The 14,593-nt window shown below is 37.7% G+C and overlaps 1 protein-coding gene across 1 annotated transcript; it reads left to right on the plus strand.

Annotated features, from left to right (window-relative positions):
* Window positions 1–2,160: 2,160 nt before the first annotated feature.
* On the plus strand, window positions 2,161–14,004 carry LOC134841340 (ADP-dependent glucokinase-like). The gene is made up of 5 exons (XM_063857262.1): window positions 2,161–2,571; window positions 2,652–2,771; window positions 2,843–2,993; window positions 3,164–3,281; window positions 13,036–14,004. The coding sequence occupies exons 3-5, from the start codon at window positions 2,945–2,947 to the stop codon at window positions 13,904–13,906; spliced, it is 1,038 nt and encodes a 345-aa protein (XP_063713332.1). The 5' UTR covers window positions 2,161–2,571; window positions 2,652–2,771; window positions 2,843–2,944; the 3' UTR covers window positions 13,907–14,004.
* The last annotated feature ends 589 nt before the right edge of the window (window positions 14,005–14,593 follow it).

The raw sequence follows: 14,593 nt of genomic DNA on the forward strand, positions 1-14,593 counted from the left end.
CTCGACCGTCCTTTTCAAAGTGCTCCTTGCTCCAGCAGTAGCACTGACGTATACATTCTCGATGTTCTCTATCGGGAAAAAGACAGCTCCTGCCAAGGCGACTTAAGCAATGGCAAGACGGAGACCTGGATGGACTATATAACGAAGGAAAGGCGCTGCAAATGCGCTTGTCGAAAGGAAGTAGAAGAAAAACCGAAAGCTGGCATTGAAAAACATCGAAAATACCTGCCCTTCTTTTTTAATAGCGATTAAGAACACCTCCTCCAATCCATCTAAACTGTTCGTTAACAAAAAACAATATACTCTCAAGAAGGGACAACCCAGGGGGATCCACTAGCAATGGCCATGTACGGTCTAGCCATAATACCCCTCATAAAACTTTTATCAGAAGACGATGTAACCCAGAAATGGTACGCAGACGACGAAAACGCAGTCGGTAAATTAAGCAATCTACAAACCATCCTCGATAAAATTGTATCACAGGGTAAATTTTTCGGCTATCACGTGAAAGCATCCAAATGCCAACTCATTGTCAAGGATGAAAAACTCGGTGAGGCTCAGAAAATCTTCGCAAATACAGGAATCTCTATAAAAGCAGGAGCCCGAGTGCTTGGTTCATTTATAGGAACAGAAACTGAATGTAAAATGTTTCTCAAATTTCAACAGAATGAGCAAATCGAAGTTTTGAAAAAACTAACGAAAATCGCTAAAACCTCCCCTCAAAACATTTATGCCTGCTATACTAAACGAGTTCAAGAAAAGCTTTCATTTCTTGCCAGGACAACGCCCAACACTATGGAAAACTTAGAAATATAGGAAAACACTATCAAAGAACAATGATTACCTAACCTAGTCGGTAAAGACACTTAAAGAAACCCCCAGTTCCTTGCTTTACCACTGAGCAGATACAACTTCAACCTGAATAAATCAGAATTCTGAGATGGTATTTACTTAAAATACGGGTAACAACCAACCAAAACCCCACTCACATGTGCTATGTGCATGTGGGTGGTGCTATTTTTAACTTGACACATGTGCTTCACTGTGCAAAGGGTGGTTACACACACATAAGACAATTCAATTAGAGACACATTCGCCAACCTCATGAACGAGGTTTGCCATGACGTCGTGATTGAGCCAAAACTTCAGCCGTTGCAAGGCGAAAACTTTGTCAACAATTCAACTACAACTGAAGATGAGGCACGACTTGACATTAAGGCAAACGGACTCTGGGGTTCACGATTCAGCCGCGCTTTCTTTGATGTGAAAATTTTCAACCCCCATGCCAAAACATCGCGAAAACTGCCTGAGGATGCATACAAATACCACGAAACGCTGAAGAACTCCAAATATCAGTAAAGAATTTTAAACGTAGAGCAGAGTAGCTTCTGCCCGCTAATTTTTGGATGCACCGGTGGCGCTGCTCCAACATCCACGCGGACAATGCAGCGATTAGCCGAAAAACTAAGTGAAAAAAGACAAAGCTATCCAGAATCTATAAACTACATAAGAACTAAAATAAGCTTCGCGCTCCTGAGGAGCTCTATACTTTGTATAAGGGGGTGCAGATCGCTACGCAAAGTTCAATTTATCGACAATTCCATAAGCGCTATTGTAGAGGAAGGACGGCTAAGATAAATTAACATTACGACGATGCTTTTAATGCTGATTCATGACTTGATTGCTGATATATATGCATTTTTATATCGCTGGTGTGGCCCTATCCAGCTTGTGCACTTACCGTAACTGAACGGAAGGGCCCCTTTTGTAATTTAGTTTTTTTAAAAAAAAATACACATAGAACTATAAAACACCAAAACTTAATCTATGGTTTTTCTTGTCTCTGTCTGCCCGTTCGCTGTTTCTTGGTCCATTACGTTTGTTTGTTGTCACTGCGTGCTTGTGCGTCGAAATTACAGATTAGTAAAACGAATGTTGATATTGGTTTTACTGCAGATTTTGATCGCTCGCTTGATTCCTTCGTGAACTAAAAATCCGCAATTTAACGGCAGGATTGCTACAACGTTTTGTACCTTCTATCACTCCCGTCTTGTAACTTGTTGGTGCTAGAGCACCAGAAGACACACTTAACCACGTATGGAGCGTTACTTGCATATATTTCATGATCATATGGTTGTCATATATATATAATTTTAGATTAAATACTCAAATACTTGGTTTGCTTAACCCCAGGAATGCAGTGTACTGATGCCGGCAGCTGTTGAAATATGGAGCGGTCTTCTATTCTTTCGATATTTCTTCTTATATGCTCTTCTATTTTTGCTCATTTCTACGGAATAATTGATCTGGATTATTTTTCAACAAAGGAATATAAAATATTCAGATCGTTACATGGCCTATCAAACCGCAAGGTCTCGTATCAAAGCGCGTTGCTTGGTTTTGACTTCAACCATTTGCTTTCACTGAATAGCTTAAAAAATAATATCACGCTGGGTGATCCCTATTTAAGCTCTAGTATCTCAGATGTGCAACTTGGAATCTTAGAAGAGCTGCACAAAAAGTTTCGCTTTCACTTTGAAAGAGACACGTTGGGACTACTACTTGTAAATGGTTAGTGTTTTGCAGCTAGTTAACCATTTTATGCTATTTCAGCGAGTTTGAACTATACCGATAATTATTTATTTTTACAGATAGCGAAGTTTTCTCTGAATTAACTAAATTGATAAAATCAAAGCAGCCGAAAACGATATCAGATGGCGTCGTACCTGCGTTTTTAGAGGAGTTCAAGGATCTTGCGAAGGTGCAAATAGGTTAGAATGAAGATTTCCGATAATGATTTTACCCATTTTTTGATCAATTTTTGTGAGAAGTATTTCAATAGGTGCTTCAGTTAGCAAAAAGACTGATGTCAAAGAGAGATCAGTCATTGGCGCGTGCCACTCACAAGAAACAACTAAATTAGGACTGGAATGGAAACCTGGGGATGATCTTTTTGCTATTCACCGATCTGAACTGCCTAGAAGAGGCAATAGGTAGGTCGAAGTTGGTTTCAAAAGACTTTGCATCTGTCGAAGAGTGAAGAACTATTTTTAAAAATTACAACGATAGCCGGTTGTTAGGCAAATAGCACATAATGTTCCCTTCACAATAATAAAAATCAGTACCTTTTTCAAATGGTGTCTGTTTAATTCTGATGTCAAAGAGAGATCAGTCATTGGCGCGTGCCACTCACAAGAAACAACTAAATTAGGACTGGAATGGAAACCTGGGGATGATCTTTTTGCTATTCACCGATCTGAACTGCCTAGAAGAGGCAATAGGTAGGTCGAAGTTGGTTTCAAAAGACTTTGCATCTGTCGAAGAGTGAAGAACTAGTGAAGAACATCTGTCGAAGAGTGAAGAACTATTTTTAAAAATTACAACGATAGCCGGTTGTTAGGCAAATAGCACATAATGTTCCCTTACAGATAGCGAAGTTTTCTCTGAATTAACTAAATTGATAAAATCAAAGCAGCCGAAAACGATATCAGATGGCGTCGTACCTGCGTTTTTAGAGGACTGGAATGGAAACCTGGGGATGATCTTTTTGCTATTCACCGATCTGAACTGCCTAGAAGAGGCAATAGGTAGGTCGAAGTTGAAGGTACGACGCCTAGAAGAGGCAATAGGTAGGTCGAAGTTGGTTTCAAAAGACTTTGCATCTGTCGAAGAGTGAAGAACTAGTGAAGAACATCTGTCGAAGAGTGAAGAACTATTTTTAAAAATTACAACGATAGCCGGTTGTTAGGCAAATAGCACATAATGTTCCCTTACAGATAGCGAAGTTTTCTCTGAATTAACTCTCAAAGCTATGAATATTACCATTCCGTCATTTGAATTTGCCGTTTCATGTGTTGTATTAAGCGAACTACCCTCCTTCTTTGTTCTCATCTATAACCCTCCCATGTCTTCTATTTATTCTGTTAATATTCAACTCCTCCTAAATTGCATTGAGTCCTACTTGTTGAAGATTGAAGAAATTTTACAGCAATACGGATACGGAAATACCTATAATTTTTACCTTCTCGGGGACTTTAATTTTCCTTCTATTGTTTGGAATACTTACTCCTCTTCTTCTACAAATGAACGCTCTTTTCTTGAAATCATTATCGAAAATGGTTTTCTGCAGTTTGTTACTGAAGCGACACATAAGAACAAAAATATCCTAGATCTCGTTATTTCTAATGAAATAAACTTACCTGTATCAGTTGGCAATCAAATTTTCTCCGACCACTACCCCATTTTCTTTAATTTTAATTTTGTCCATCCGACTTGTGAGCTGCAAAGTTCCTATTCCAAATCTTCTTTTAACATCCAAACTTTCAATACTTATCTTCAATCTATGTACAATTTGGTATCTCTTAATTCTTGCACAATAGAGTCCTATGCTGATAAGTGGTATAGTCTTCTCAATAGCTCGTTCAAGTCTGCCATTAAATTAAAACGTTCCAAAAGGAAGGTGTTGCCGATATTTTATTCTTCGCATACTGTTCATTTAATTAATCAGAAAGAAACAACACTTCGCAAATTAAAAAAAGAAAATTCTTATTTGCAGGCAATTAAATTGAAAGATATCACTAGATATCTTTCTGAATCAATTGAATTGGACAAAGAGGTCTTTATTAATCAGTTCAATCTTTCTTCTACGAGCGAATGTTTTAAGCTCCTCAAAACTCTCGGTTATAATTCTGCCCATCCATCCATCATGTATCACGGCAATATTTCCTTGACAACTGAACTCGAAAAAGCTACTGGATTCAACAAGTTCTTCGCATCAGTTTTCAATGACCAAGAAATGTTCACACTGCCAGACTTGTTCTCCAATGTTTCGATTTGTTTAAACGATCTTAACTTATCATTACCTGATATTGAATCATTTTTGAATTACTGTCCCGACACTAGTAATACTGGTCCGGATAATATTCCCTCTTTCGTGTTATCTCACTGCTCTGATATCATATCACCCCTCGTTTACGATTTATATGCCTGGATATTGAAACACAAAAACTGGCCTAGTCAGTGGAAAACTTCTTTTGTTACCCCTTTATACAAATCTGATGCTCGCAATGACATTACTAACTACAGACCAATTAGTATTTTACCACGAATTTCCCTTATCCTGGAAAGAATTCTTTTCAACTTTACTTATCCAAAAGTTAGACATCTAATCAAACGTCAGCAACATGGTTTCATGAAGTCGCGCAGTACTATCAGCCAATTGATCATCTATCTCGACTCAATTTATTCTTCCTGCGATAAAAATTCTCCTGGACTAGCCATTTACTTTGATGTGAGAAAAGCTTTTGATTCAGTACCGCATCATTTGTTACTTGCTAAACTTGTTATACTCGGCTTTGATTTTGAATTTCTCCAGTTGTTTGAATCTTATCTGACAAACCGGTATCAGTGTGTGCTAATAAATCAATCAATTTCGTCTCCTCTGCCAGTTACCTCGGGCGTTCCTCAGGGGAGTGTTCTCGGCCCACTTCTGTTTATTTTATTTATAAATGATATGACCGATGATGTGTTAAATAGTGAATTTTATCTATTTGCAGACGACCTGAAGATTAATAGCTCATCTGCTCCATCATTAGTTCAAAAAGATATCGATTCTCTTTTTAATTGGTCAACTAACAATCACTTACAGTTTCATTCTGCCAAATGTAAAGTTCTGAACTTTGGTGGTTATGATGATTCTATCCAATTCTTGCTCGGATCAGACATCTTACCATTTGTTGATGAAATTAAAGATCTTGGTATCATAGTCTCCAACAATCTTTCCTGGAAATCCCATCTGAATACTAAGTTGATAAAATGTTCCAGATTGTTTTATTTTCTGAAACGAAATATTCCTTTCTCGGTATCCTGCAGTCGAAAAAAGTTACTTTACAATACTCTCATTCTGTCAATCTTACTTTACGGTGCTCCTGCATGGTGCCCTTCTTTGACACTATTACATCAGCTTGAACTGTTCCAGTACAAAGTTCTAAGATGGATCAAGAAATGTTCATCGTATGTTTCAGGGCTACTAAATCTGAATATGCTTCCAATTAGCTATGTATTGATTAGAGTTGAAATTCTTCTACTTTGGAAGCTCCATAACAATGTTATTGATGTTGACTGCAAAAGTGCAACCAGCTCGCTTCCTACGCGTTCCGCTACGAGTGGCCTATTCGTCATACCGAACACGAGGAAATTGAAAACTGACGATAACTTCTTTGTACGAGCTCCCCGTGCTGCCAATGAACTTCTGCGTCTGAAAATTATATCTTTCGACATGCCCCTGGGAATGTTCAAATCAAAACTGAATAAATTTTTACTGCTTAAAACTTCAACTTTGTTTGATATAAACAGATCATGCACATTCTTTGTCAAATGTTTTTGTAAAAATTGTCGATCGTAAGTTCATTCAATATTTATATTAACCCTGTATCCACCAATGGAATTAAAGTCTTTTACTACTACTACTACTAATTCGTGGCGCGTTGAGAAGATCTGAACGAAAGCCTAGAACTTTCTTCTCATATTCGATAGTAATACTGGATTAGGTATGTTCGACATGCTGAAACTATCGAAAATGAATTTACCATAGTAAAATCAAGTTTTCAAGGCAATTATATCAGCAATAGAAGCACATGAGAGATATTGCGAAATACGAACAATGACTGAACTGGAGAGGGCAGACTAAAGGCAAATTACTTGCGCACTATATGTTTTCCTTAAAAGTTAAACATTTTATTCGGAGTTATTTATTTCCAACGACATTTAATAAAAATTCAAAATCAACATAACATAATGTAAACCGGCCAGGATTTACGACATTTAAGATATTTACTGGAAAGAAAAAAGGAACAATTTTAAGATATTTTAACAGCTCTAGCCTTGGCACAAAATGTCTGTTTTTTTTTAATTAACTCCACGTTTTAGTTTCGGGTTTAGTTTGATAGTTTGACCGGAAAGCAAAGTTTGTTGTTAAGTCCTAGATATTTGCACATCGATTTTGGAGTAAAAATTATGTCATTGATAGCAACATGAAGATCGGACGCTTTTGAGTCTAAAATATGTTTAAAAGATGTATAAAATATACTAAGATGGTTTTATTTGTATGTAAAGTTAATATATTTCATTTAACCAATGGTGGATGCTTTGTTTCGTTTTGGAAACCACTTAAGTTTTTGTTGCATGTTATGAGGTTTGTATCATCTGCAATCAGCAGAACCTCCGATGTTTTTGAAACGTTTGGCATATCTTTTTTATATAAAAGAAAGAAGAGCAAGCCTAAGTCAGACCTTGAGGGACATCTTATGTAACAGGCTCGAAATCGGATGACACATTGTTGAATTCGCACGCTTTTATGTCCGTCTGTTGGCTAAATTTTCAATCAGTTTATATGCAATCCTCGTACTCCAGTTTATACACAATCCTCGAGGTCTAGTTTTTCTTAGATAGACAAAAAATCTGCTTCCTTAATTTTCAGTTGAACCGAAGAGACTTTTTTTGGGTTAAATCAAGAGCATCTATTGAAGCACATTTTGTCGGAATCCAAAGTGTTTGGAGTAAAGAAAATCAATTTTTTGAAATTAATTATATAGTCTAAAATGCATAGTTTTTCAAAGTTTTTAGTGCAGATAGCCAATAGGGAAATGATGCGGTAGTTATCAAGTTCTAATTTACTGTCTCCTATATAAAGTGGCAATTTTCAGGTCATTAGAAAAAGAACCCGACATAAAAGATATGTTGACAAAATAAGTTAGATAGGATGCAATTATATATGCACTACTTTGTAGAAAGTGACTACAAATTTCATCAATACCTGTTGAATTTTTTTGGTTTAAGTCTGTTAATCACAGACTTAATTTCAATTAAATTGCATTTGGAAAGGTACCTTGATTGAAAAATGTTATCAAAATTTGACCGCAGATGCTGCTTTCGGAATTTGATTTGTCAGATTTGGCACCATCGAGATGAAAAATCTGTTAAATGTGTTAGCTTAGTGTTGTGGAAGCCAGGCCTACCAGATGATCTTTTTATTGAAGCGAAAGCTCTCCAAATTAGACATCTGAAACCGAAAAAGTGCGAAGTAAAGGTGGAAGTTGAACATTTTGATAAACTAATGAGTTCAGGCTAAATATCTGCCGCCATTGGCTGCCTTTCAGATACGAAAACAGAAGGAGTACTTCCCCTAAGCGACTTCATTGATGGAAAATCAGTCCGTAGTAGCCTGAAGGAAAACCACCTCTAAGCCAAAGTCGCGAGCACTAACTATATAACTGAAGTAAGTGAAGACAATACCATAACACCCTTCTATATTCGAACAGATATACGCCTAGACACTTCGAAAATCAACCCTTAAAACGACCGGAAGCCACGGTCCCTCAGGTCTAGATGCGTGCGAGTGGAGAAGGATGTTATTTCACTTCAACCAGACATCCATTGAGCTTTCCAAAACAATTGCGCGGCTATCCTATACAGTAGCAAGTTCTCCCACATGAAAACCTAACGGCGTACAACCCGTGTCGTCTGATAACATACAGGGGTAAGGCCTATTGGTAAAGGCGAGGGGTTGAGACGAATAATTGGCAAAACAATCACCCAATGTATAAAGTCAGACCTGTTCAGTACTGTATTAATGCAAAAAACGGACCAACATTGGTTAAAATACAAAAATTTGGCCAAAAAGTATCGGATTTGGACCCTGCAATTCCTTTTACGATATTTAAGTCTCTATTTTTATCCACGAAGCTACTCGGAAGGTTGCTTCAAAATTGTTGTTTTAACTGAGCTCGTTGTGCTAACAACCTCCTAGTGCAAATGTTTTTACCGCTTTACCTCTAAAAACTCAAAATTTCAATCCTCAAAATGAAAATAAGTCCATTGAGCGTTTTGAGGATTGAAATTTTGAGTTTTTAAAGGTAAAGCGGTAACAACATTTGCACTAGGAGTTTGTTAGCAAAATTTCAATCCTTTTGACGAAATTCGAAAAACATGAAAAATTTGGTCGAAAAAGACTTATTTTCCTGACTTCTCCTAGGTCTTTCTCGGCGCGGTTTATTTTGATAGGGGGGTTTGAACAACGTAGTAGGTCACTGTGCAGAATTTTTTTCCGTTCAGAAAAACTCCGATTACTCCCCCTAGGAGTATTTCCCTTACACGAAGTCATTGAAGGAAAATCAGTCCTTAGTATCCCGAAGGAAAAACAGCTCCAAGCCAAAGCCGCGAACAATAACTATATAACTGAAGTAAGTGAAGACAATGCCATACCACCCTTCTATCTTTAAACTGTTAAACGCCAAGACACTTTGAAAAACAACCCTGAAAATGTACGGAAGCCATGGTTCCTCAGGTCTAGATGCGTGCGAATGGTGAAGGATGTTAACTCACTTCAACCAGACATCCATTGAGCTTTACAAAACAATTGCACAGCTATCCTATACAATAGCAAGTAAAGTTTTCCCTAATGAAAACCTAACGGCGTACAACCCGTGTCGTCTGATACCTCTGGACAAAAATACAGGGGTAAGGACGAATGTTATAGGCGAGTTTCTGAGACGAAAAATTGGCAAAACAATCCCCCAATGTATAAAATCAGACTTGAAAAATCTGGGAAAAAATTTCAAACTCTGCTTAGGCCAGAAGCGTGGAATTGAATATGCTATCCACGTCTTGGGGAACGAGTTTTAGAAACCGGAAACGGACGCTATTCTACTTATTGATGCAGAAACTGCCTTCATTTCGCTCAATATAGAACTTGCTCTAATCCCTCAAATTTGCTTGTTGACCGTGTTGTTGACAAAACCGCGTTGTTGACATCTACCGAAGGCACAACGCAAGGTGATTCTCTCGCAATAGCTAGGTACGGAATAGGGATAATCCCACTGATCGAGCTCCTGCAAAAACCAAATGTCACCCAAAAATGGTACGCAGATGACGAAAGCGCTGCAGGTGATCTTCAGAGTCTCCATGCGCCAAAAAGTTATCCAAATTTTACATTGGTGGATCGTTTCAGAGTTTCCGTGGATTGGTTCAGGAACACCATCAGCAAACGATAATTGCATGGAAAGCGAAATTGAAAAGACAACTACTCTAATAAAAAAGCTTTCTAAAATAGCTAAAACATCACAACAAAATGCGTACTCCTGCTTCTCAAAGGTAGTTCAAATTAAATTAAGCTTCTCAACCAGAACAACTCCGGAAGCATTGAAGAAAATGGATGAAATTGAGAAAAACGCAAAACAGCAGCTACTTCCTAGTATTTCTGGTAAAAACTATTTAACCGATGAAGATCGCAGCTTTTTTTGCTCTACCACTACGAATGGGAGGATTAAACCTCCTGAGTAACACAGACTTTTTCAGCAGGTATGAGGTGCCATGAGCCATTTGTGATCTATTGGAAAACAGTGATCCAGAAACTGCTGAAAAAGGAACAAGCTCTGATAAATAGAAACATCAAAACTGAGAGACAACATCACACTCTCGAAAAAGGTTTAAATTCTGGAAAATTGCTCAGCAGAAAAAAGCAAGTATTATTTCTAGCATCACAGGAAGAAGCATCAAACTGGCTAAGCGTGCTACCCTTGAAAAGTACAATTTTTTCTCAACAAGTCAGTTTAAAAAGTTTACATCTGAGATTTGGGTGGGAACCACCAAACACTCCACAAACATGCCCATGTGGACAACCGTTTGCTTTGACCCAATCTCTTCACTGCCCCAAGGATACACTCACTGAAGACATAATGAAACTTTGCGACACTCCTGGACGAAGTATGCCAAAATCTTAAGATAGAGCCGAAAGTTCAATTGTTGGAAGGCAAAAGCTTTCACAACAAAACAACAATTACTGAAGATGACGTCCGACTTGACGTCATGGCAAGTGGACTCTGGGGAGACCGATTCAGCCTAATTTTTTCTGATGTAAAAATTTTCAACACCCATGCTAAATCGTGCCCTAAAACTATATCTGATGCCTACAAATAACATGAGTGTCAAAACATCAAAAAAATATTAACAAAGAAATCTGGATGTGGAACACAGCAGCTTTGTTCCACTAAATTTTGCGTGTGCTGAGGGAGCAGCACGAGGCTCTGCATTAACGGTTCAGAAACTAGCAGAGAAATTAAGCAAAAAGCGGAACGAATCCGACACATAAAACTTTGTAAGCACCAAAATAAGTTTTGCAGTTCTAAGGAGTGAAATGCTCTGCCTCAGAGGGTGCAAATAATTTAAAATATTATACAACAATTCCATCAGTGCTGTAATCGAGGAGGTTAGATTTCAATTGACAATTCTCTGGATGCTTTAAAATCGATTTGATTTATTCATAAAATTTTGTCGATGTATTTATATAGCGTTGGTATGGCCCTATCCAAGCTGTGCACGGACCGTCGCATGATGGAAGGGACCATTTTACCTGCCATTTGTCTGTCTACAAACCGAAAAAACTGTATCAAAAACCCAGTCTTGTCGACGATCGTACTCTCCTGGTAGAGATGTTTCTTGAGATGCTCTGACACCGAGCAGCGAAAAGACGGTCTGTTTAAAGGACTTTGCTGGCTCCACAGCCAGAACAATCAACTTGATTGATCACTTCAACATTGAACATCCGTGGTGCTCAGCAGTAGAAATGATAATCAATTACGTTAATTTTGAGTTCTGAAATAAACAAGAACATTCTCGATCTTCCGTAGTTGTTTACAAAACCTGTTATGCACAATCCTCGAGTTCTAGCTTTTGATGCAAGTTGTTATGATCAAGAGTAGCAAAAGTTTTTCTTAGACCGACAACGAATTTGAATCCTAAATTTTCGGTTGAACCGAAGAGACTGTTTTCGGTTCAATTAAGAGCATCTATTGTAGCACATTTTGGTCAGAACCCAAATTGTTTGGAGTAAAAAAAATCAACTTTTTGAAAGTAATTATATAGTCGAAAATGCATAGTTTTTCTAAGTTTTTAGTACAGATAGCCAAAAGGGAGATGGTGCGGTAGTTATTAAGATATAATTTACTGTCTCCTATCTAAAATGAAAACTTTCAGGTTATTAGAAAAAGAACCCGACATGAAAGATATGTTGACTTAATAACTTAGATAGGATGAAATTATATATGCAGTACTTTGCAGGAAGAGACTACTAATTTCATCAATACCTGTTGAAATTTTTGGCTTAAGTTTGTTAATCACAGAATGAGTTTCAATGAAATTGCATTTGGAAAAGTACATTGATTGAAAAATGTTATCAAAATTCGACGCAGGTGCTACTTTCGGAATTTGATCTTTTCAGTTGTGGTCCCACCGAGATCAAAAATTTGTTAAATGTGTTAGCAATAACTAATGGCTCGTTCACAATTGTATCTTTTACGCATATACTTGAACACTTTCACCTTTTACACTTTTACCTGCGATTTCAGTGTGTAACTTAAAAACTTATCTCGAGCCTTCAATACAATTTTCAAAACGACGGTAATGTAATTTTCTTTCGCTTGTCGTATTGTTTTGTGACCTTTATTTCTTTTCCTTGACATACTTGGCTTTTTTACGGTCATTCTTTTTTTCTAATTTCCCCAATTTGTAAAGTCGATTTCTTCCTTTGCATTTTTTTCCTTTGAGTACCAGTCCGCATTAGATTTTTGTGAGAGTTTCAGTTCCTGAGTGGGTGCAATTCATCAAGTCATTCCAGGCAACGTTGGAACTCACTTTAGGAAAGATTGACATCTACTATGTCCGTCCAACCAGTCAACTTAATATAAAAGACCAACTTGCTCGAAATTAGACTGAAACTTAAAAAAATCGAATCACGGCTGTAAGCGATTGTATATAATGTATCACTCGACTCATTCCGATGATGGTTTGTACTGTAAAACAAAATAAGAAGGAACTGAAACACACCCGAAGACAAAGTTCTTCCACATTTTCATGGTCTGAGCAGAAATATATGTATGGAAGATTTTTTTAAATAATTTGCATACCCAAGTCATTCTGATAATTCTGTTTTTCTGGCACTATATTTTTCCAGATATTGAATCAAATTGAAAAACTGTTTAGAGTCCTAATCTTCTCGAATACGTCTGTGCCTAATGTGTTATGCTGGGAAGATTTCTTCACTTCGGCGAAAACATCTACTTACGACCTCGTTGTTATCGGAGGCCTCCATTCATTGCAATATCTACCGGAGAAAGAGTACGTTAGATATTTGAGCATTCTAGCTGACTATCTTAAATCACTAGATGCATCAAGGCCCGTTCATCTGGAGCTGGGAAATGTAGACTCAGTGGATTTCTTGCAACATATGGCCGATGTGGTCTTCCCTCTAGTACATTCCATTGGAATTGGAGAGAACTCAGTTTTAGTTCTGAATAAAGCCGTAGTAGAAAATGATTCGAACGTGAAGCTGGACGCGGGAATAGCTATAGCCGGAGGTGTGGCAATTATAAACGACATACTGCACGGGGTAATTTCGAAGGTCACAGAAGGCGCTCCACAATCAAGACTAAGTCGCATGTTTTTCCACAGCTCCTCATTTCTGGTAACAGCTGTGAAAGAATCACATTGGTCGAATAACGAAGCGGCATTAGCTAGTGCTTCACTCGCAGTTAGCAAGTCTGCATGTAATGTTAAGAGCAGCCTGGACTTGGTTGACAAAAGGTTAGCTATGCCCGTCTACTTCACCTTGTCGAAGGCCGATTCCTCTTTCGTAGCTGGACTCAACATGAACAAGCCGGTCGTAACTTGGTCATACAAAGACACTAGTTTCTACATAGCGCCTGTTATTATTTGCGATGACCCCGACAGGACCAAAGACCACGGACTTACAGCTTCAGCCGTGGCGTTGGTCCGCTCAAAGTTCTACGTAACCGAGGGAAAAAGGGGATATGTTTCCCAAAACGAGGCAGAAGATTCTGACTCAGATCTCTAATTCGGATCAATACACGTGTAATTTTGTACTATTTAGTGTAATTTTGTACTATTCTGAGGAATATGTTTTCTGTACAGTTTTCATTCTATAAAAAAAAATCAGTGTGTATCAGTTTTTTCCCAATAACTGAGGTAGTCAGAAAAAATATAATGCGATCCGTCAAGGTTGCGATGATGCTATACTAATGGGAGTTACCCAATGGTCAAAACAAATAGAAAGTCAAAGAAATTGCAAAAAAAGGATTTGGTATATATTTCTAAGTTTGTCCAGATTTTAATCCGATATCAGCTTCCAATTTTCAACATATATACCATCTCTAAGAGAAAAAAATTTACAAAAGTGTTCTAAGAGTGGTTTGCTTGGTTTCATGCGTTTTGTGGTGTTGGCGAAAAGGTTCTCTTTTGAATGTTTCTATTTCTTCCACATGCGTAATTTAAAGCTATGCGATAACCTACAAGTGACTTGTGGACGGATGTCTGCACATTTGTCAGACTATTTGACTCGCTAGACCTCAATAATGCTGTTGGGTTTTGACTGTCTCCTTTCAATGATACAAGCACGGCTAGGCATTTGCCATTGAAATTATAGCTAGATTTAAAACTTACACTGTTTCTCCGATTTTTTCTCTGATTAGTTTTTTGTTTCCAACACAACGCATAAGATTTATGAGCTTTTTCTGTTAAAGTT

This window comes from Symsagittifera roscoffensis, chromosome 3 (assembly GCF_963678635.1).
Source record: "Symsagittifera roscoffensis chromosome 3, txSymRosc1.1, whole genome shotgun sequence".
Classification (NCBI taxonomy): Eukaryota; Metazoa; Xenacoelomorpha; order Acoela; family Convolutidae; genus Symsagittifera; species Symsagittifera roscoffensis.

Bases quoted from the DNA above. Each gene is read 5' to 3' on its own strand.
- LOC134841340 (XM_063857262.1), top strand. From the start codon at position 2,945: ATGATCTTTTTGCTATTCACCGATCTGAACTGCCTAGAAGAGGCAATA. The intron at 2,994-3,163 runs GTAGGTCGAAGT...CTGATGTCAAAG, and splicing joins CTGCCTAGAAGAGGCAATAG to AGAGATCAGTCATTGGCGCG. The intron at 3,282-13,035 runs GTAGGTCGAAGT...AAAACTGTTTAG, and splicing joins CTGCCTAGAAGAGGCAATAG to AGTCCTAATCTTCTCGAATA.